General features: G+C 56.8%; 1 protein-coding gene across 3 annotated transcripts; it reads right to left on the minus strand.

Moving 5' to 3' along the window:
• Positions 1 to 1,516: 1,516 nt before the first annotated feature.
• On the minus strand, positions 1,517 to 15,049 carry PDLIM2 (PDZ and LIM domain 2). 3 transcript variants are annotated; one of them, XM_006930645.5, is made up of 10 exons: positions 14,893 to 15,049; positions 13,360 to 13,454; positions 12,487 to 12,638; positions 9,688 to 9,757; positions 9,427 to 9,578; positions 9,193 to 9,271; positions 5,594 to 5,682; positions 5,201 to 5,346; positions 3,640 to 3,757; positions 1,517 to 2,082 (listed from the first exon to the last, which is right to left on the minus strand). In XM_006930645.5, exons 2-10 carry the CDS (start codon positions 13,450 to 13,452, stop codon positions 1,905 to 1,907), a joined length of 1,077 nt encoding a protein of 358 aa, XP_006930707.1. In that variant the 5' UTR covers positions 13,453 to 13,454; positions 14,893 to 15,049; the 3' UTR covers positions 1,517 to 1,904. The 3 variants fall into 3 exon arrangements, 2 of the variants coding, with proteins under 2 accessions (XP_006930707.1, XP_006930708.1); XM_006930646.5 differs by having other exon boundaries at positions 14,878 to 15,034; XR_002155758.3 differs by having other exon boundaries at positions 1,943 to 2,082; positions 5,201 to 5,438; positions 14,878 to 15,037.
• Positions 15,050 to 15,773: the final 724 nt, after the last annotated feature.

Here is a 15,773-nt window from a genome sequence, read left to right on the forward strand (position 1 = left end):
TAACTGGGGAACAGGGTGGGTCTGGAGCACTCATGCACCTTTCTGAAATGTCTCTGAGATTAGGACTGGGGGTGGTGGGTGAATCAAGCCTAAACTCTGGTAGGGGACCACTGCCCCCTGTGTCAACTCAAACATACCTGAGGGCAGGCACACCTAACCTAGTCACCCATTATTTTTGTTTCTGGGTTTTTTGTTTGTTTGTTTGTTTGTTTGTTTGTTTGTTTTTCAAATCAACTACCACTGAAGCCAGCAGGGTCTCCCAGGGAAGGGACACACAGAGCAAGCCTGGCTTGGATGTGAGGACCTTTGGGGGGTAGGTCCTTCAGGGTGGGGCTCCTCTGGCGTATGCTTCCCAGGCAAGACTAACCTGCAGCCCAGTTCAAGGTTATTGCTGGTGATTATCTTTCTCAAGTGCGTGCAGACAGCCTTGGCGGAGTGCAAAAGATACTCTACATGTTGCCCCCACTCCTGCCCACCCGGCTCATCTGGGTAGGTCAGCTGGGCTGGCAGCATTCACCCCAAGTAGAGCGAGGGGCACCGAGTGCCAGCCCAGCCAGTGCTGGTGGAGCATGAGACTGTCACTGAGCCAGGCCTGGATAGCATGGACATCCGGGCTTGCCTCCTGTTTGCTGCCCGCCCTCCGGCATTCCTCCTCTTCTCCAGGCTCCGGATGAGAAACTCATTCTTCTAAAGTACCAGAGATTATCCCAGTAAAACTGGCATCTTTATAAAAGAGTCCAGGAGGGGCACCTGGCGGGCTCAGTTGATGGAGCATGCAACTCTTAATCGTGGGGTTGTAAGTTCAAGCCCCACACAGGGTGCAGAGATTACTTAAAAATAAAATCTTTAGGGGCGCCTGGGTGGCTCAGTCGGTTAAGCGTCCAACTTTGGCTCAGGTCATGATCTCGCGGTCCGTGGGTTCGAGCCCCACGTCGGGCTCTGTGCTGACAGCTCAGAGCCTGGAGCCTGTTTCAGATTCTGTATCTCCCTCTTTCTCTGACCCTCCCCTGTTCATGCTCTGTCTCTCTCTGTCTCAAAAATAAATAAATGTTAAAAAAATAAAAAAAATAAAAATAAATAAAATAAATACAATCTTTAGAGGCACCTGGGTGGCTCAGTTGGTTAAGCATCTGACTCTTGGTTTCGGCTCAGGTCATGATCTCACAGTTGGTGGGATCGGTCCTGCGTCGGGCTCTGCCAGTGCAGACCCTACTTGGGGATTCTCTGTCTCCCTCTCTCTCTCTGCGCCCTTTCCACTCATGCTGTCTCTGTCTCTGTCTCTGTCTCTCTTAAAATAAATAAACTTAAATAAATAAATAAATAAATAAATAAATAAATAAATAATGCAAGCCTCTTCATTAGAGGGTGTCATGTGGTGAAGCACCTGGTAAGGTTTGGTAAGGTTGGGGGATGTGGGGAATAAAGGGGAAAAATTATGTCAATAAAAACTCTTTGCCCAATGGTAGACAGAGTTCATCCCCAGGGGCAGAGGCAGAGAAGAAGAGGAAAGAGCTACTTTGTTTCATCCATATATGTATATTTATAGAGTTCATATGCTGAAAACTTTACAGAGTGAATACCTTTAACCTCTGACCTATCCCTCTCTTTCTACATATTTATCTCTGTATCCCAACCTGCTTAATCCCTGTTGCACAAAGATATCCAATGCAGTACCCACCTCCACTTTGGTGCACAGCCTGTTCTACAGGAGGAAGTGAGTATCTAGCAGAGGCCTGGGATGGTGAGGCTGTCCTCATCCATAGCCCATCACAGGTCCCAGGCTCTAGCCTCACCCAGACTGGAGGCAGGGGCCCCACCACCAACCACCACCCTTCCATACCAACTTGCTATTGGTGCACAGGTGCCTACTCGGTCTAGGGCAGGTTGAGAACCTAGCCGGGTACTCAGGTGTGGGAGCTGAGGGCGGGGGGCGAGGAGTAGCGCTGACGGGCATGCTTCTCGCAGTACAGCTCGTCTCCGACCCAAAAGTGCCCACGCATCTTCAGGTTCAGCCCACAGTCCGCACAGGTGTAGCAGCCTGGGTGGCGGTACCGCCCCTCCTGGATGCGCACAGCCTGGTTCCTGCAGGGGCAATGCAGAGGGGAGAACCATTAGCCTGGGGGAGAGGGGGGGTGGGGGAAGGCAGGGTGATAGCATGATGCTGCCATTCTCATTCCCGGGGAGCCTAGTTCCTGGCCAGTTCCAGGCCCACAGTCAGGACCTGGAAAGATCCCCAAATCTCAGACACTGGACTCCCCAAGCCTTCCTTCAGGAATCTCACTTCAATAACCCCCAACCACCACCTCCGGGACTTCTAATTTTTAAAAAAAAGGGGGGCACCTGGGTGGCTTAGTTGGTTGGGCATCCCACTTTGGCTCAGGTCATGATCTTGTGGTTCATGAGTTTGAGCCCCATGTTGGGCTCTCTGCTGACAGCTCAGAGCCTGGAGCCTGCTTCAGATTCTGTGTCTCCCTCTCTCTCTGCCCCTCCCCCTCTAACGCTCTCTCTTTCTCTTCCTCTCTCTCTCAAAAATAAATAAACATTAAAAAAATATTTTTTTAAAGCTGTTTGTCCTTTACATATAGGCAAATAAACTCATCCTGAATTTTCTGGGTTGTTAATGGAGCAGTGGTCCTCTGGGTGTGGTCCCAGGTACTGGGACCATAGCACTACATCACCTGAGGACAAGTTGGAAATGCAAATGCTGGGGCCAGAGACCTCCTGAAGAGGAAACTCTGGGGTACAGGCCAGCAGTCCCTCTAACAAGTCCTCAGGGACTGTGCAGCTGCTCTTTGAGAACCACCACATACAACACTTCCCTTGTGTCTGCACGGCAGGCATGCATAGTATCCCATTCTGGAGCTGAGACAGTAAAGCCTGCAGAGGCTAAGGGATTTGCCTAAGGTGAGTCATCTGACCGTCATCATGGCATGTAAGAAATTTATGGCGGAGCGGGTGGACTTTCAGCACTTTTCCAGAGAATGTGGCTGCATTACAATGCCACCCTGTGAGGAAAAATGAACCTACCTCTGGAAAAGTCATCCCTTTCCAAAGGGGGTGAGGAAGGGGCAAGAGCAAAATTTTCCAGGAGGAGGCACCGCATCTAGAGGCAGATCTCCAGAGGCCTTGAGATTATTGCAGAGAAATCAGAAGCGTCGTTTCTTACTCCTCCCAGGAGGGAGGAAGAAATCAGGGAGAAGGGGATGCGGCAGGAAGAAGCCAGCAAGACATTTTAAGAAGGCTTAAAATGGGGCGCCTGGGTGACTCAGTCAGTTAAGCGTCCGACTTCTGCTCAGGTCACGATCTCACGGTCCGTGAGTTCGAGCCCCGCGTCGGGCTCTGGGCTGATGGCCCAGAGCCTGGAGCCTGCTTCCGATTCTGTGTCTCCCTCTCTCTCTGCCCCTCCCCCGTTCATGCTCTGTCTCTCTCTGTCTCAAAAATAAAATAAAAACGTTAAAAAAAAAATTAAAAAAAAAAAAAGGCTTAAAATAACCAACATAGCCCATCACAGGTCTGCTGTGGAAACACCCCTCCAGGGTCCCTGACTGGTGTTGACTCCTCCCGGGGGCATCCCGTGCCCTGCCCCGCCCCACACCGCCCTGTCAGGGTGTGCCTGCCTCCCAGGCCGTAGACACTCACACAATGCTGGTGCTGCACTTCTCACACGTGTGGAGCTTGGGCGGGGTGGCCAGGGCCCTGGAGGTGGGCAGGGAGGACTGGGGGCTCAGCGAGCTGGGCAGGAAGGCAGGTGTGCCACCTGGGAGGGGTGGGAGCAGACGGACACATCAGAGCTCGTCCACTGGCCGCGGCACCCGGGCTGTGTTTACTCACTCACACTCCACTAGCACGGTACCCAGGAGACTCCTAAAAGGTGCGCTTCCATGCAGACCCCTGAAGTAACACTGGGGGTGAAGGCGGGTGGGTAATGGAGGAAGGGACTGATCATGGCAGCTCCCTGGCTGAGGCTGAGTTGGCCCAAGCTGGGGCAACCTGAGGAGTGTCTGCGCAGTGCCTCCCACGTCCCGCCAAGCAGGCATGGTGATATTGATTAAAAGATGCTGCTGATAGATAGTAACAGCGCCACAACAGCGTTATAAAGTTTTCAAAGGGTTCTTATGGGCACAGTTGCATGCGAGCCTTGGAACAACACGAAGATGAAGCACAGATGTTACTGGGCGGGTACGGTCCCTGTTTGCAGCCAAGGGCTCCGGGACTCCAGCGGTGAAGCCACTGACCGTCTGCACTCCCCTCACCCCGGGGCCTCTCCCGGGGCCTGCCAAGGCCTCCGGGTCATGATGCGCAAGGTCTGCTCCAAACCGTTTCACCCTGACCCCAGTGAACACCCCCGGAGCTAAGTGTCAGAGTTGGAGCCAGCCACCAGATACTGTGCTGGCGAGGCTGCTGATCCCGTAGTCCTGAATGTCCCATCCTCTGCCTCCCGGAAACCACTGCCCAGGCCAGGCTTTCTCATCTCTCCCCTGGACTAGGCTGGTGCCCCTCCAACACACACAGTACAACTGCAGCACTGACCACACCTCAGGCGCTAGGTGGGCCTGTCTGTCTGCCCTCAGCCTCCACACTCTGCACATCACTGGCCCATCAGACAGGCACAGTGAATGTCTGTCGAGCGAACAACTGAATGGCTGGCAAGAGCCCACATCTCTTATGCACTTCAGCATCTGATGCACTGCCTGGCATCATTTAACCAGCCCTTCTAGGTGAGGGCACTCCTCAGCCTGGCACGTGAGGCCAGGGCTTAACCTCTGAGACCACTCTCCATGCTGCCAGGCCCCGCTGTTCTCTCTCGCTCCCACACCAAAGCCCTCCAGCTGCCAACCACTGCATGCCACGGCGCTCTCTGCCACCATCTTAAGGCCCTTTGTTAAAATATTGATCTTTCTTCAAGGGTCAAGTCAAATCCATCTTCCTCTACGAAGCCCACCCTGGAGACCCAGCCCCCACAGGGCCCACCACCCACCTTTCTCATTCCCCCTTGGCACTTTCCTGACCCCAGCCAGCACCTCTGGGTCCACCCCTACAACACCCACCAGACTGAAAGCTCCTTTAGTGCAGGGACTCCCTTGGAGCCTATTCCTATGATGAGCACTTAGGAAATATTTGTTCTGTATCATGTCCAGTCAGGGTCCAGGGGTATCCTGCAGGAATCTCCTTCCTGCACCCAAGCCCCCAAGGGGCTCACCTCTCTCTTCAGCCTCCAGAGCCTCCTGCAAGAGCCGAAAGGAGCTGGACTGTCGGGGGGCCACCCGCCCCTCACGATTTTCCTGCAGCATCTTGTAGACTTCTGAATCCTCCTCCAGAAGGCGGCTTCCCCCCTCTGAGTCCACACTGCAGGGACAGGAGCGGCCAGGAGTGAGGGTTCCTTCCCGGGTATGAGGACCAGCAAGAAGGCAGGGAAAGAGTGTCCAGGGGAAGGCATTCTGAGGGAATTCAGAGGATTCAGAGGAAAGCCAAATGGGCTTAAAGTGGCCGGGGACCTCCCCCTGCCCAAATCCCTCTCTGGAAAGCCAATCTGTCTCCTGCCCCTCCCAGGCCCTCCAGGATTCCACCCCACCCTCCGGAGTCCACCGGGTACCTGAGTCTGGGACTGGAGGAGTGGGGACCCGGGGAAGGCGGCAGCACCAGCACAGCCGAGTCACCAGCCGCGGCGCGGGTGAGGCTGGCCTGTGGGACAGAGAGGCACCAGGGGAGGAGTCAGTGGCTGGAGCCTTTGGCCCGCACACCCGTCTGGGCTGCCGAGCCAAGCCCGGCTGTTCCCCAGGCCCGACACCAGAGGGCCCCCAGCTCTTGCTGACCAACAGGCCCTCAGGCGCAAGGGCCCAATACACCAAATCCTACCCTCGGGGCACTAGGGAGTGTTCTGCTCATTCCCAGAAGGGGAGAGAGGCCAGCACCCAACTATGGAGGTGTGAAGTTTCTGCAAGGAGATTGGGCAAGGGGCAGAACAAGCAGAGAGGAAGAAAGCAGATGCTTTTGCAGTGAGAAGAAAACACAAAGGGATGGAGTGAAGGGCCCAAGGACCCGTCTTGGAGTCAGGGATGGGGCAGCACAAGGGACCTCTCTCCTACACACACTTCCTCTCCTAAGAGGGCCCCGGGGTCTGGGCTGACCAGCCTCTTCTCGCTGCCCTGGAGGTCTAATTCTGCCCCATGGAGCCTTGGGGGCCAGGCCCATTCTGGACCCACACCCCAGCAGCAGCTCCCCCTCCCCAGGTGTGTGTTATCCATCTTGGGCTCTTTTCACTTGCCGTCCACCTGGAAATCTTGCCTTCAACCTCATTGTTGCTCTGCTTTCTGGCATGTACCTCTGCACCCTCCCCTACTACCCTGCCCCCTCTCCACAGCCATCCTCCACGGAAAGGGGGACCCCAGAGACAAAAAGACAGGCCACCGTGCACTAGCTGAAGGCACATTTCCCTGGAAAGCCAACTTTCTTCCATTTTAAAATTCAAAATCAAGGACAAGTTATGGGGTCAAATGGTAAAACTGCATGGATTTTAAAGCTAAAAACAGAAACTGCAGAGTTTTGAGAAGAAAGCCCCAGACCCTCACTCCCCCAGCCGTCTTCCCCCAGTCTACATTCCTCCTACACTTGGTGGCCTGCGGTCAACTGACAGACGGTAAGATAATTTCCTCAGGAAGGACAGTCAGCACCAGTTACTTAAGAACGACATCCCATCTCGCTGTCCTGAGCCAGCATGTGCCCTGCACAGGGGCAGCGGCTCGCAGGGAGAAATCCGCCCAGGCTCCCTTTGTAAGCCAAGTTCTCATGCCAGCCAGGGGGGTGCTGTCTTCACATCTGCTCAGCAAGGCGTGTACCTACCCAGAGGTGGCAACTTCCAGTTTCCAGAAGGGTACTATGGAGGCTGGTGGTGTCCTGTGCCTTGGACTGAGCGCAGCCTCAGCCAGCTCGAAAGCCAGCAGCAAAATCATGGCCACGGCAGACACCTCATCTACACTCACCTCTAACCCCCTTCCTCCTTCCAGACCACTGTGCCCTGAGAGAGAGGAGCCCAGCTCCCTTACTGGAGAAAGTTCTTCCCTCCCTCCATCCTAGTCAGCCAGGGATACCTGCCTTCACAAAAGGAACCTTTCATCTCCAAGCCCAACAAAGCTGTCCACCTGCCCAACAAGAGCTCATCTGTGGCCAACACCCTTCAACATGTGTTCTGGGGAACACAGGGATGTTAATAAGTGAGTGGCAGGTTGGGGCGGGGGGATTCCAGGAGAAATTCTATAGTTAAACAAGTTTAGACAACTAATAAAATTAAATCTATTTATCACGGGACTTCTTAGAATCTTTAAGGTGCTAAAAGTACACAGTGACTCCCACGAGGGAAGTGTGGGACCCCGACACTCCCACACCATCTGACCACAGCCTCACTGGCAGACCAGAATGCAAACTTCATTGGATTAGGAATATCTGTTTATCCACCAACGCATCCCCAGAGCCTGGGAAGGGTGCCTGACACAAAGCAACTGCTCAATAAAAATTTGTTGAAGGAATGATCACGGTCCTTGGGGCCAAAGAAGGGAACCTGGTGCATGGGGACTGCTTATCCAAGGTTAGATGGTAGAGGTGGGACTAGCCCAAGTCTCCCTGCCACCCGGCCCAGGGCTCCTGCTTACACCACATGGGTGGTCCTCAAATCTTTGGATGCATCAGATCCCTGAAGGCTCCTTAAAACACAGACTGGTCCCCTGTCCACACCCCACCCCTGCCTCTGATTCAGTAAGTCCAGGCCGAGGCCTGGAAATTGGCATTTCTAACAGGTTCCAAGGTGTTGCTGCTGCTTTGGGAGACACTCCCTGTACCACCAGCATCTCCCCTTTGCCCAAGTTTGGGACACCACAAGGAAGAAGGCCAAGATGGATGGGCCCTCTCCAGCCACGCCCTGGGCCAAGCACATTCCCAACTGGTCTCAGCCCAAAGATCTCCCAGAGAAGCCCCCCCCCCCCCTCACCGGGCCCAAACACGCCAGGTCTTGCTTACACACTGCTTTCCCGTCTCCCTGGCTTATCATTCTCTAATCTAAACCCTACCCGGTCCTACCTCTGACGTCCAGCAAAATTCCTGACAAAGCCTTCTCGGGCCACCCAGCCCACATTCATCTCTCCCCTCCCAGAATGCCTCCTGCTTTTATAATTAAGACCACACTGTTTAGTACTTAATTGTTCCAAAACTGCTTTACATGTTTGTCTTATCTCCCCAACTGCATTTTAAATTCTTCAAAGCCGGGGATCTTATTGAATGCATTTCTATGCCCACATTGCCTGGCAGGCCACCTGGTGGGCCCATAGCAGGCCACTGGGGAGCCCCTACTGTGCAGCCCCCAGTGAAGCCCACTCCTTCCTTCTCCAGAGCCCCCAGTTTCTAATTCCCTCCCCCAGCCATCTCCAAAGACTCTGCTTTCTGGAATGCAGAATCAACCGGAGGTAGGATTCCAGCAGCTGGGCTTCATCCCTTTCACCCCAAAGGCTGGACATGCCCCCCACCAACTCTGCCCCCAGCAGCTGTGGCCCAGGACTGTTGGCCGACTCAGTCCCTCACTTCCTCACCACCCCTGCCCTTAGAGAGGAGAAATGCTAAGGGAGGTGGAGGGGGAGGGAAGGCTGTCACTAGTTCACAGTGGGACCTGGGAGGGGGGCATCCAGGGTAGAAGAGCAGGGAGAGGGGCAGACAGAGAGTAAGCCAAGTGCTACTTGAGGCAGAACCACAGTCCCATTGGTGGTTCTCTGGGCTGAGTCAGACAAGGAGGAAGGGGGATGGGGTGATGGGAGTTGGGGGCAGGCATGGGGCTTGGAATGGGGAGGAATGTGTTCAAGAGATGCAGCCAGAGCCAGAGGGAACCATCCCAACAACAGCAGCAAAACTATTTCAGCCCTGGCCCAAGAGAAACACTCAGGAAGGGAGGAAGCTAGCAGAAGGGGGGAGGCGGCAAATGGGAGTACAAGAGGTAGAAGGCCACCTGGGACTGGCAGGGCAGGGCCCCAGGCACAGGAAGTGTGGCCTACCACCAGACACAGTGGCCTTCTGGGTCAGAAGAGGGGCATGCTTGTTGCTAAGAGATGAGGCGCTGGTTGCCCAGGTGGGACCCGCCATCTGCAGCCCAATGGGTGCCACTGGCCACCAGCCAGGACGGGAGGATCTATCCTCCCCACCAGGTATTCTCACCGGTCGACTTCTGGGGTGGCCCCCGTAGGAAAAGCGGTCAGCAGCAACCAATCCCGGGGAATGTGCCAGGCTCTGGAAACTGAAATGGGGGAAATGGATGATGTGTGCGCCGGGCGTCCCACCCAGCCTGCCTCGGGGAAGAGGAGGGTCCCTCAAACTCCCCTAAACCCAGTTACTCAGCCTGAGAGGCCCAGTTCAGACCCTGTGGCCACGGTGCTCACCCCCTGGGCTCACCTGCGGCTGACAACAGTCTCTCCAGGGAGGGCCTGCGGGCTGGTGGGGGGCAGGGCAGAGAACGGGCTGCCGGGCTGGGGGCTGGAAAAGACTGGGCTGGAGCAGGAAGACCTCAGGGAGGACTGGCTGTCAGTGTGCGTCCTCACGGAGCCCTGTGGAGAGAAGGACTGAGAAGGGGGTACCCGTCCCCTACCAGCCCTGCCCCTCAGGTCTCCCCTCATTTTGGGGTGCTGGAGTTCCCCGCAGAAGGCACCATCCTACCTGGAAGCGAGTCGCCAGCCCTTCCACAGAGCTTTCCCCATTGGTCTGCTGGGGGGAAGCAGCCCGAGACCTGAGGAGAGGGTAGGGGGGGAGGCAAGTCACAGGGGTCCTGGATCCCCACTAACAGGATAAGGGCCACAGATTGCAGCTGTTCCCACAAGATTCTCAAGATTAGTACAAGGTTCAAAACATTTGGACATCAGGCTGTCAAATTTCAACTTTGCCAAATTGAAAACAAACAACTATTGTTAACAACTACCATCATTTCTCAAAGGAATGGAAGGTTTAGCATCAGTATGTAGAATTTCAGCGAAAAGTTCAATAAATTCAATTTTAGTAAAAACTCCTCCTATTATCTCTTGTCTTTTTTTTTCTTTTCTGTTTTTTAAAGTTTACTTATTTATTTATTTTGAGAGGGAGGGTGCAGGCGGGGGAGGGGCAGAGAGAGGCGGGAGAATCCCAAGCAGGATCCATAGGCACTATCAGCTTGGAGCCTGAAGTGAGGCCCCATTCTGGGCCTTCACACGGGGCTCAGACTCATGAACTGTGAGATCCTGACCTGAGCCAAAATCAAGAATCAGATGCTTAACCGACTGAGCCACACCGGTGCCCTTTTTTTTTTTTTTTTTTTTTTTTGAAGTAATCTCTGTGCTCAATGTGGGGTGGGGCTCAAACTCAGGACCCTGAGATGAAAATTCACATGCTCCACTGACTGAGCCAGCCCAGAGGCCTTTTTCTTTTCCTTCCTTCCTTCCTTCCTTCCTTCCTTCCTTCCTTCCTTCCTTTCTTTCTTTCCTTTTTTTTTTTTAATTTCATACAGACTTTGTCACTGGTCAGCATCAGCTTGTAGATCAACTTTGGGGAAGATTGCTGATTTCACATAAATAATTCTTTATCTTTCACCCATAGAAAAACTGAAGCCTAGAGAAGGATAGTGAGTTTCCTAAAGCCCAACAATGGCTGGGCCAACTGCTCACTCTCCTCTGCCCAGCCAGAGGCTATTCCCCACCAGCTTTGCTGCTAATGGCTGGAATATCTTGGGGAGGATCATTCCTGGTCCCTTCTTCTTCTTCTTTTTTTTTTTTAAATTAATTTATTCTTGAGTGAGAGAGAGAGAGAGAAGAGAGAGAGAGGGAGGGAGCACGTGTGCTGCATGAGGGAGGTCAAAGAGAGAGGAAGAGAGAGAGAATCCCAAGCAGGCTCCACACTGTCAGTGGAGAGCCTGATGTAGGGCTTGAACTCACCAACTGTGACATCATGATCTGAACCAAAATCAAGAGTCAGATGCTTAACCAACTGAGGCACCCAGGTGCTCCATGGTCCCTTCTAAACATTTCTCCGTAAAACAAAGGGTGGAGCCAGCCCCGCTTCCTGCAGGACCTGGAGAGCCAGGGCAACAAGCAGGCCCAGCTTTCCACCAATCACCAAGGCAGCCAGCAAGAGAAGAACCCCAGGAGACCCCCTTCAAAGCCCTTCCCACTGGAGCCTTGAACAGGAGGACATTGGAGGGCTGGTACTAGCTGAGGGTGGAGAAAGAGCCTGCCATGTCCCAATCCCACTATACCGTTCCTGGTTGTCTGGCCACTTCTAGAGAGGTCAACAAGAACCTCAGTCACCACACACACCAGCCTCAGCCTCCCCAGGGAGGGGTGTGGGATCAGAGTGAAGGGAGCTTGGGCCTTGGCTCCAGTCCAGAGCACTGCCTCCTGCCACAGAGCTCTGGGTGCTCAAGGGGCTTCCTGAGGTGGGGAAGACTAGGAGGGTTTAGGAGCAGGCCGGGCAAGGGAAAGAAGAGGCAGAGAGTCTTGACCTGCCCAACATGGAGCTGGAGGCTTGGAGGGACTCGGCCAGGCCCACTCCCTGACAGGACTGGATCCCTCTAAGAGGGACCTGAGAGGAAATGGTGGTGTCAGCAGCTCCCTGTCCCTCCCCCACCCGACTCTGCAGTCTCTTGTAGATTTTGGTCCCCTTCCCAGCTGCCATGAGGTACTGCTCTCCACCCTCCTCGTCTGGGTCCCACTCCTGCAAACACTCATGAGTCTGAGTGGCATGAGGGAGTCACTAAAGGGGCCAGGACATCATGGGGGCCAGCTTCTACAGCACTGTGGGATGGTAGAGGTGAAGAGAGGGCATGGAGCCAGGGCCCAGAGAGAGCCCAGTGGGGAAGGTGGGGGGGGGGGGGGCAGAGAGGCAGGAGGTATCTGACTCAAGTTCAAGGCCCGCCCAGAGGGTTCTCCTGGCTGGGGGATCTTCCAGCATTCCTTCCCTGTGACTCACTATGATGCCCCACCCCAGGGAGCCACCTGTTCCCCTCCCCAACCCAGGCTTCTGGACTGAAAACCCAAGCCCAGGAATCTGCCTTCACCAACACAGCCTGGAGAGGCAAAGGGGAAGGACAGAGGGGTTCTTTGGGGAATGAGCCTCCAAACTCCTCAACCTACTCCCCAGAACGTGAACAAAGGCCATCCCCTCTTGGAGGCAGGGGCCCAGGAGACCCAGCCTAAGGCACACCTTTCCCCTCTTCAACCCACTTCATGCCCACACCCTGTGCCCTGCACACTTGGGAACCAGTCAAACCCGGGCATCCAGGTGGCTGATGCCAGCCTGCCCTGCCCATGGCTACATGCCCAGCTAGGTACAGGGACACCCCTCAGCCCACTCTAGACCGTCTAAAGATGAGCCAAAAGGGCCCAGGAAGGCCGGGCTGGGGCTAAGAACAGGGGGTGAGGGCAGCCACTGTGCAGCGGGCTGGTGAGGGGAGGAGAATGCTGGCAGGCCCAGCAGTGGTGGAGGGCCTACCGGTCTAGCTGCAGCCTCAGGGGTGAGGGGCTCTGGCGGATCTTGCTCTGGGCCTCAGCATGAAGCATACCCTCAGCACTCTCCCCGTTGATGGCCACAATAATGTCTCCAGGCCGGAGGTCAGCAGCCTCAGCCTTGCTCCTCTCAGTTACCTGGAGGGGATGAGAAGCAAGTGGTCTGAGGCACCCCTGCTCAGACAGTGATGACATTCATGTAGGGATGGAGGAGAGGGGATTTCTCTCTGTCCTGCCCAAGAAACACAGAACGTGGTTTGAACCAGACTGGCCTGTGTCCCCCTTTGTCTCTCTGCACAGCAGTGTCTGCCCAGCTTATCAGCTAATCCCCTCCAAAAGCTGGAGTGGAACCCCACCCCCCACCCCAGTACTGACACTCTAACAGGGGCCTCCAGAAGAAATGGCAGAGTTTCAGGGACTGTGCTTGGAAATACTTTTGGATAGAGAGCCCTGCCCGTGCAAATCACACCATGCAGGTGGCTGCCTGCACACAGACCTTCTGCATGAATGCTCCCTGGCCTGGGCCTGGGTCAAGAGGAAACTGCCAAGAACTTGGGGCTCCTGTTCTCGTAACCTCCCAAAATGGCTGCCAGCAGGTATGGGGTTGGTGAGCAAGGAGAAAAGAGCAGGCCCTGTACTTGGACCAGCTCCCTTTCACTCCCTAGTAGTCTGCTCCTGAAGTGGTCACCACATCCCCACGGCAACAGGGCCCAGGAGCCTGGTCCTCCCCAGGCTAACACTCCCAGAAGCAGGCCTTCTGGCTCCAGAATTAAAAAAGAAAGGCGCCTGTGGGGACCAGGTAGACAGGGTAGACCCAAACTCTGGGGGTACTGCCTTAGCTCCTGGAATTAGCCCTTACCTTGGTCACCATGATAGGCGTGTGGAAATCCCTGCCCCCAGTGATCCGGAAGCCCCAGGGCCCTGGCCCCACCACATCCACTGTTAGGGCCATATCTGAGGAAGAAGGGATGGAGACACTGTAAGGTGATGGAAGAGGTAAAAGAGAGGGGATGACAGGTCCAGGGAGCAGCCAGTCAGGGGCTGGGCGGGTGAAGGGGAGGGTAGAGGAAGTGACTAACTCCCTCCCCCCCCCCCCCAGTTTCACTTCCCCCCGCCCTGGGAAGCCGTGACTCTGAGTTCCCCCTTCACCGCCACCATCTTCAGCAAAGCAACTCCCCAAAGGCAGGCTGTTAGGGTGCCTCACAGGGCCTTTTGCCGGAGAACAGGCGGCAGGGGCTAGCAGGTGGTAGGAGATGTCATGGTTTCCTGCCTCTCCCCCTCCCCCACCACAAGGTTAAGTCCCACCAGTGGTGGCTTCCGGTCCCCAAAACTGACTGCACAAGGTACTTCCTCCCCACTCTGGGGGAGGGCAGCACTCTGGGAAAAGGAGTGATAGCAAACAAGGGGGTGATGCCACCACAGACTCTTCAAGTAGTTGGCTGGATGGGGACTGGGCCAAGGTCTTCAGAGGGGCCTCCTGGCTGCCTGCCTGGCCCCTGGTGATGTGGTCCAGATAGGCAAGACTGGGCTTCCCACCTCCTCCAGGGGCCTGCTGCCCTCTGAACAGCCCCGGCCAGGAGGACGGGCTCATCTGCCAAGTTGGGCACACCCACCCCCTGGCAGTGGCCAGCAGGTTGAGCTGATTGATGCTGCCTGCTAGCTGGGGCCACAGGCCTCCCATCCACTGCCCCCTCCGCTGGGCAAGGGAGTGTCCTTGCACACCAAGCCCTTGTAGGATTTCCTGAGCCTCTAGTTATGGAGCTGGGAGCCAACCCAGGCAGGAAGCTGCAATGCCAGCCTGGGCCACCACCCTGCCCAGCACCCACCCTGGGGCTGCCCCTGGGGAGGCCCAGTGACTGCAAGTGCTGCCAATCAACATCAAAGACACTAGGGCCACTTCCCGTGTTTAGGAACCTGGGCAGAGGACGCCCAAGCAAGAGGAGCTGTCTGCCCTCTCCCCGGTTCTTGGCTTCCCCTTTTGCTCCGGACTAGCCCCTGTCCCTGCCTAGGTCCCTAGGTTGGCGCTGGCTGTTCATAGACGCTTTGGAGTCTCAGACCTTTGAGCCTGCCTGTGGACTCCGCGCCCGGGGCCCCGGGGAGGTGCCCAGCCCGTCGGCCCGGCTCTCCCAGTTCTGGCACCTTCTGTGCTCCGAGGCCAAAGTACCCACGGGCCGGGGGCTGGAGGAGGAGCGCCCGGGACCAGGAAAGCTCAGCACGCGGGGCGCACCAGCCTCCAGGGAGGCTGCAGGCCGTGGGCGGAGGAAAGAGCCGAGGCGCTGAGAGCTGCGCAGAGGGGACGCGGCGCGCGGAGCTGCGAGGTCCCCGGAGCCGGGAAGCTCGTCGGCCGTGCGGACGGTGCGCAGGTGGGCGCGCTCACCTGGCTCCCGCTCACCTGGCTCGCTCTCACTCGTCGGGCTGAGAGGCCAGGCCCGGTAGGGAAGGGAGGGGAAGGAGGGAAGGTGTGGAGACACCGCCGCTCCCGCTGCCGCCGCTGCCGCCGTCTGCCCGACTCTGGGGAGAGCCCGCCCGGGGCTCCAGGACCTGCCTCCGCCCATGTGATCCCGGAGCCGCCCCTGCCGCCGCCCCTGGCCGGGGAGGACGCCTCCTCCGCGCAGCCCAGCCCCGGCGCTGCCACCTGGCCCGCGCCCCGCGGGGGGTGTGCGGGTGGGGGGAGGGTCTCTCCCTAGAGCCCCCTGAAGGCTGCGGTCGTCGTCCCTGAGGTGCCCTTCTCCTCCCGACTGCCCCCTGAGGGTGCCGCGGAGGCGTTCCGGTGACGGGTCGCGAGCCCCACTTCACAAACAGCTGAGACTGGCGCCCCCCCCCCCCGAAGCTCCCCCAGGCCGGTGGCGCCCACCCGCCTTCGAAGTGCCCCTCGAGCACCCCCACACCCGGGGCTGGGGCGGGGCAGGGCCGGCTGGGTCTGTCTGCGGTCCGCCTGGCATCTCCGCCCACTCCGGGCTCCGACACAGGCGCGGATGCAGCCCCGACACCCACAGATCCCCAGCCCCGGCCGCCCCTCGGACCTCTTCAACTCCGTTCCCCAACGGCCGGCGTCCCGGCTAGTCGGTGGTGCAGACTGCTGGGGTTTTCGGGCTGCTCAGAGCTTCCCTGTTTGAGATGCTTCTCAAGCCTGCTCCGCTCAGGGAGACCTTCCAGGCCCAAGAGATGGAGAGACTGCTGGCTGGAGGGCGCTGGGCACTCTCCCGGGCTGATGCTCTTTCCTTTCCTAGCTGCCCTCCCCTCACGCTCTCTGCTGCCCCGCCTGGGGTGGGC

This window comes from Felis catus, chromosome B1, assembly GCF_018350175.1.
Source record: "Felis catus isolate Fca126 chromosome B1, F.catus_Fca126_mat1.0, whole genome shotgun sequence".
Classification (NCBI taxonomy): domain Eukaryota; kingdom Metazoa; phylum Chordata; class Mammalia; order Carnivora; family Felidae; genus Felis; species Felis catus.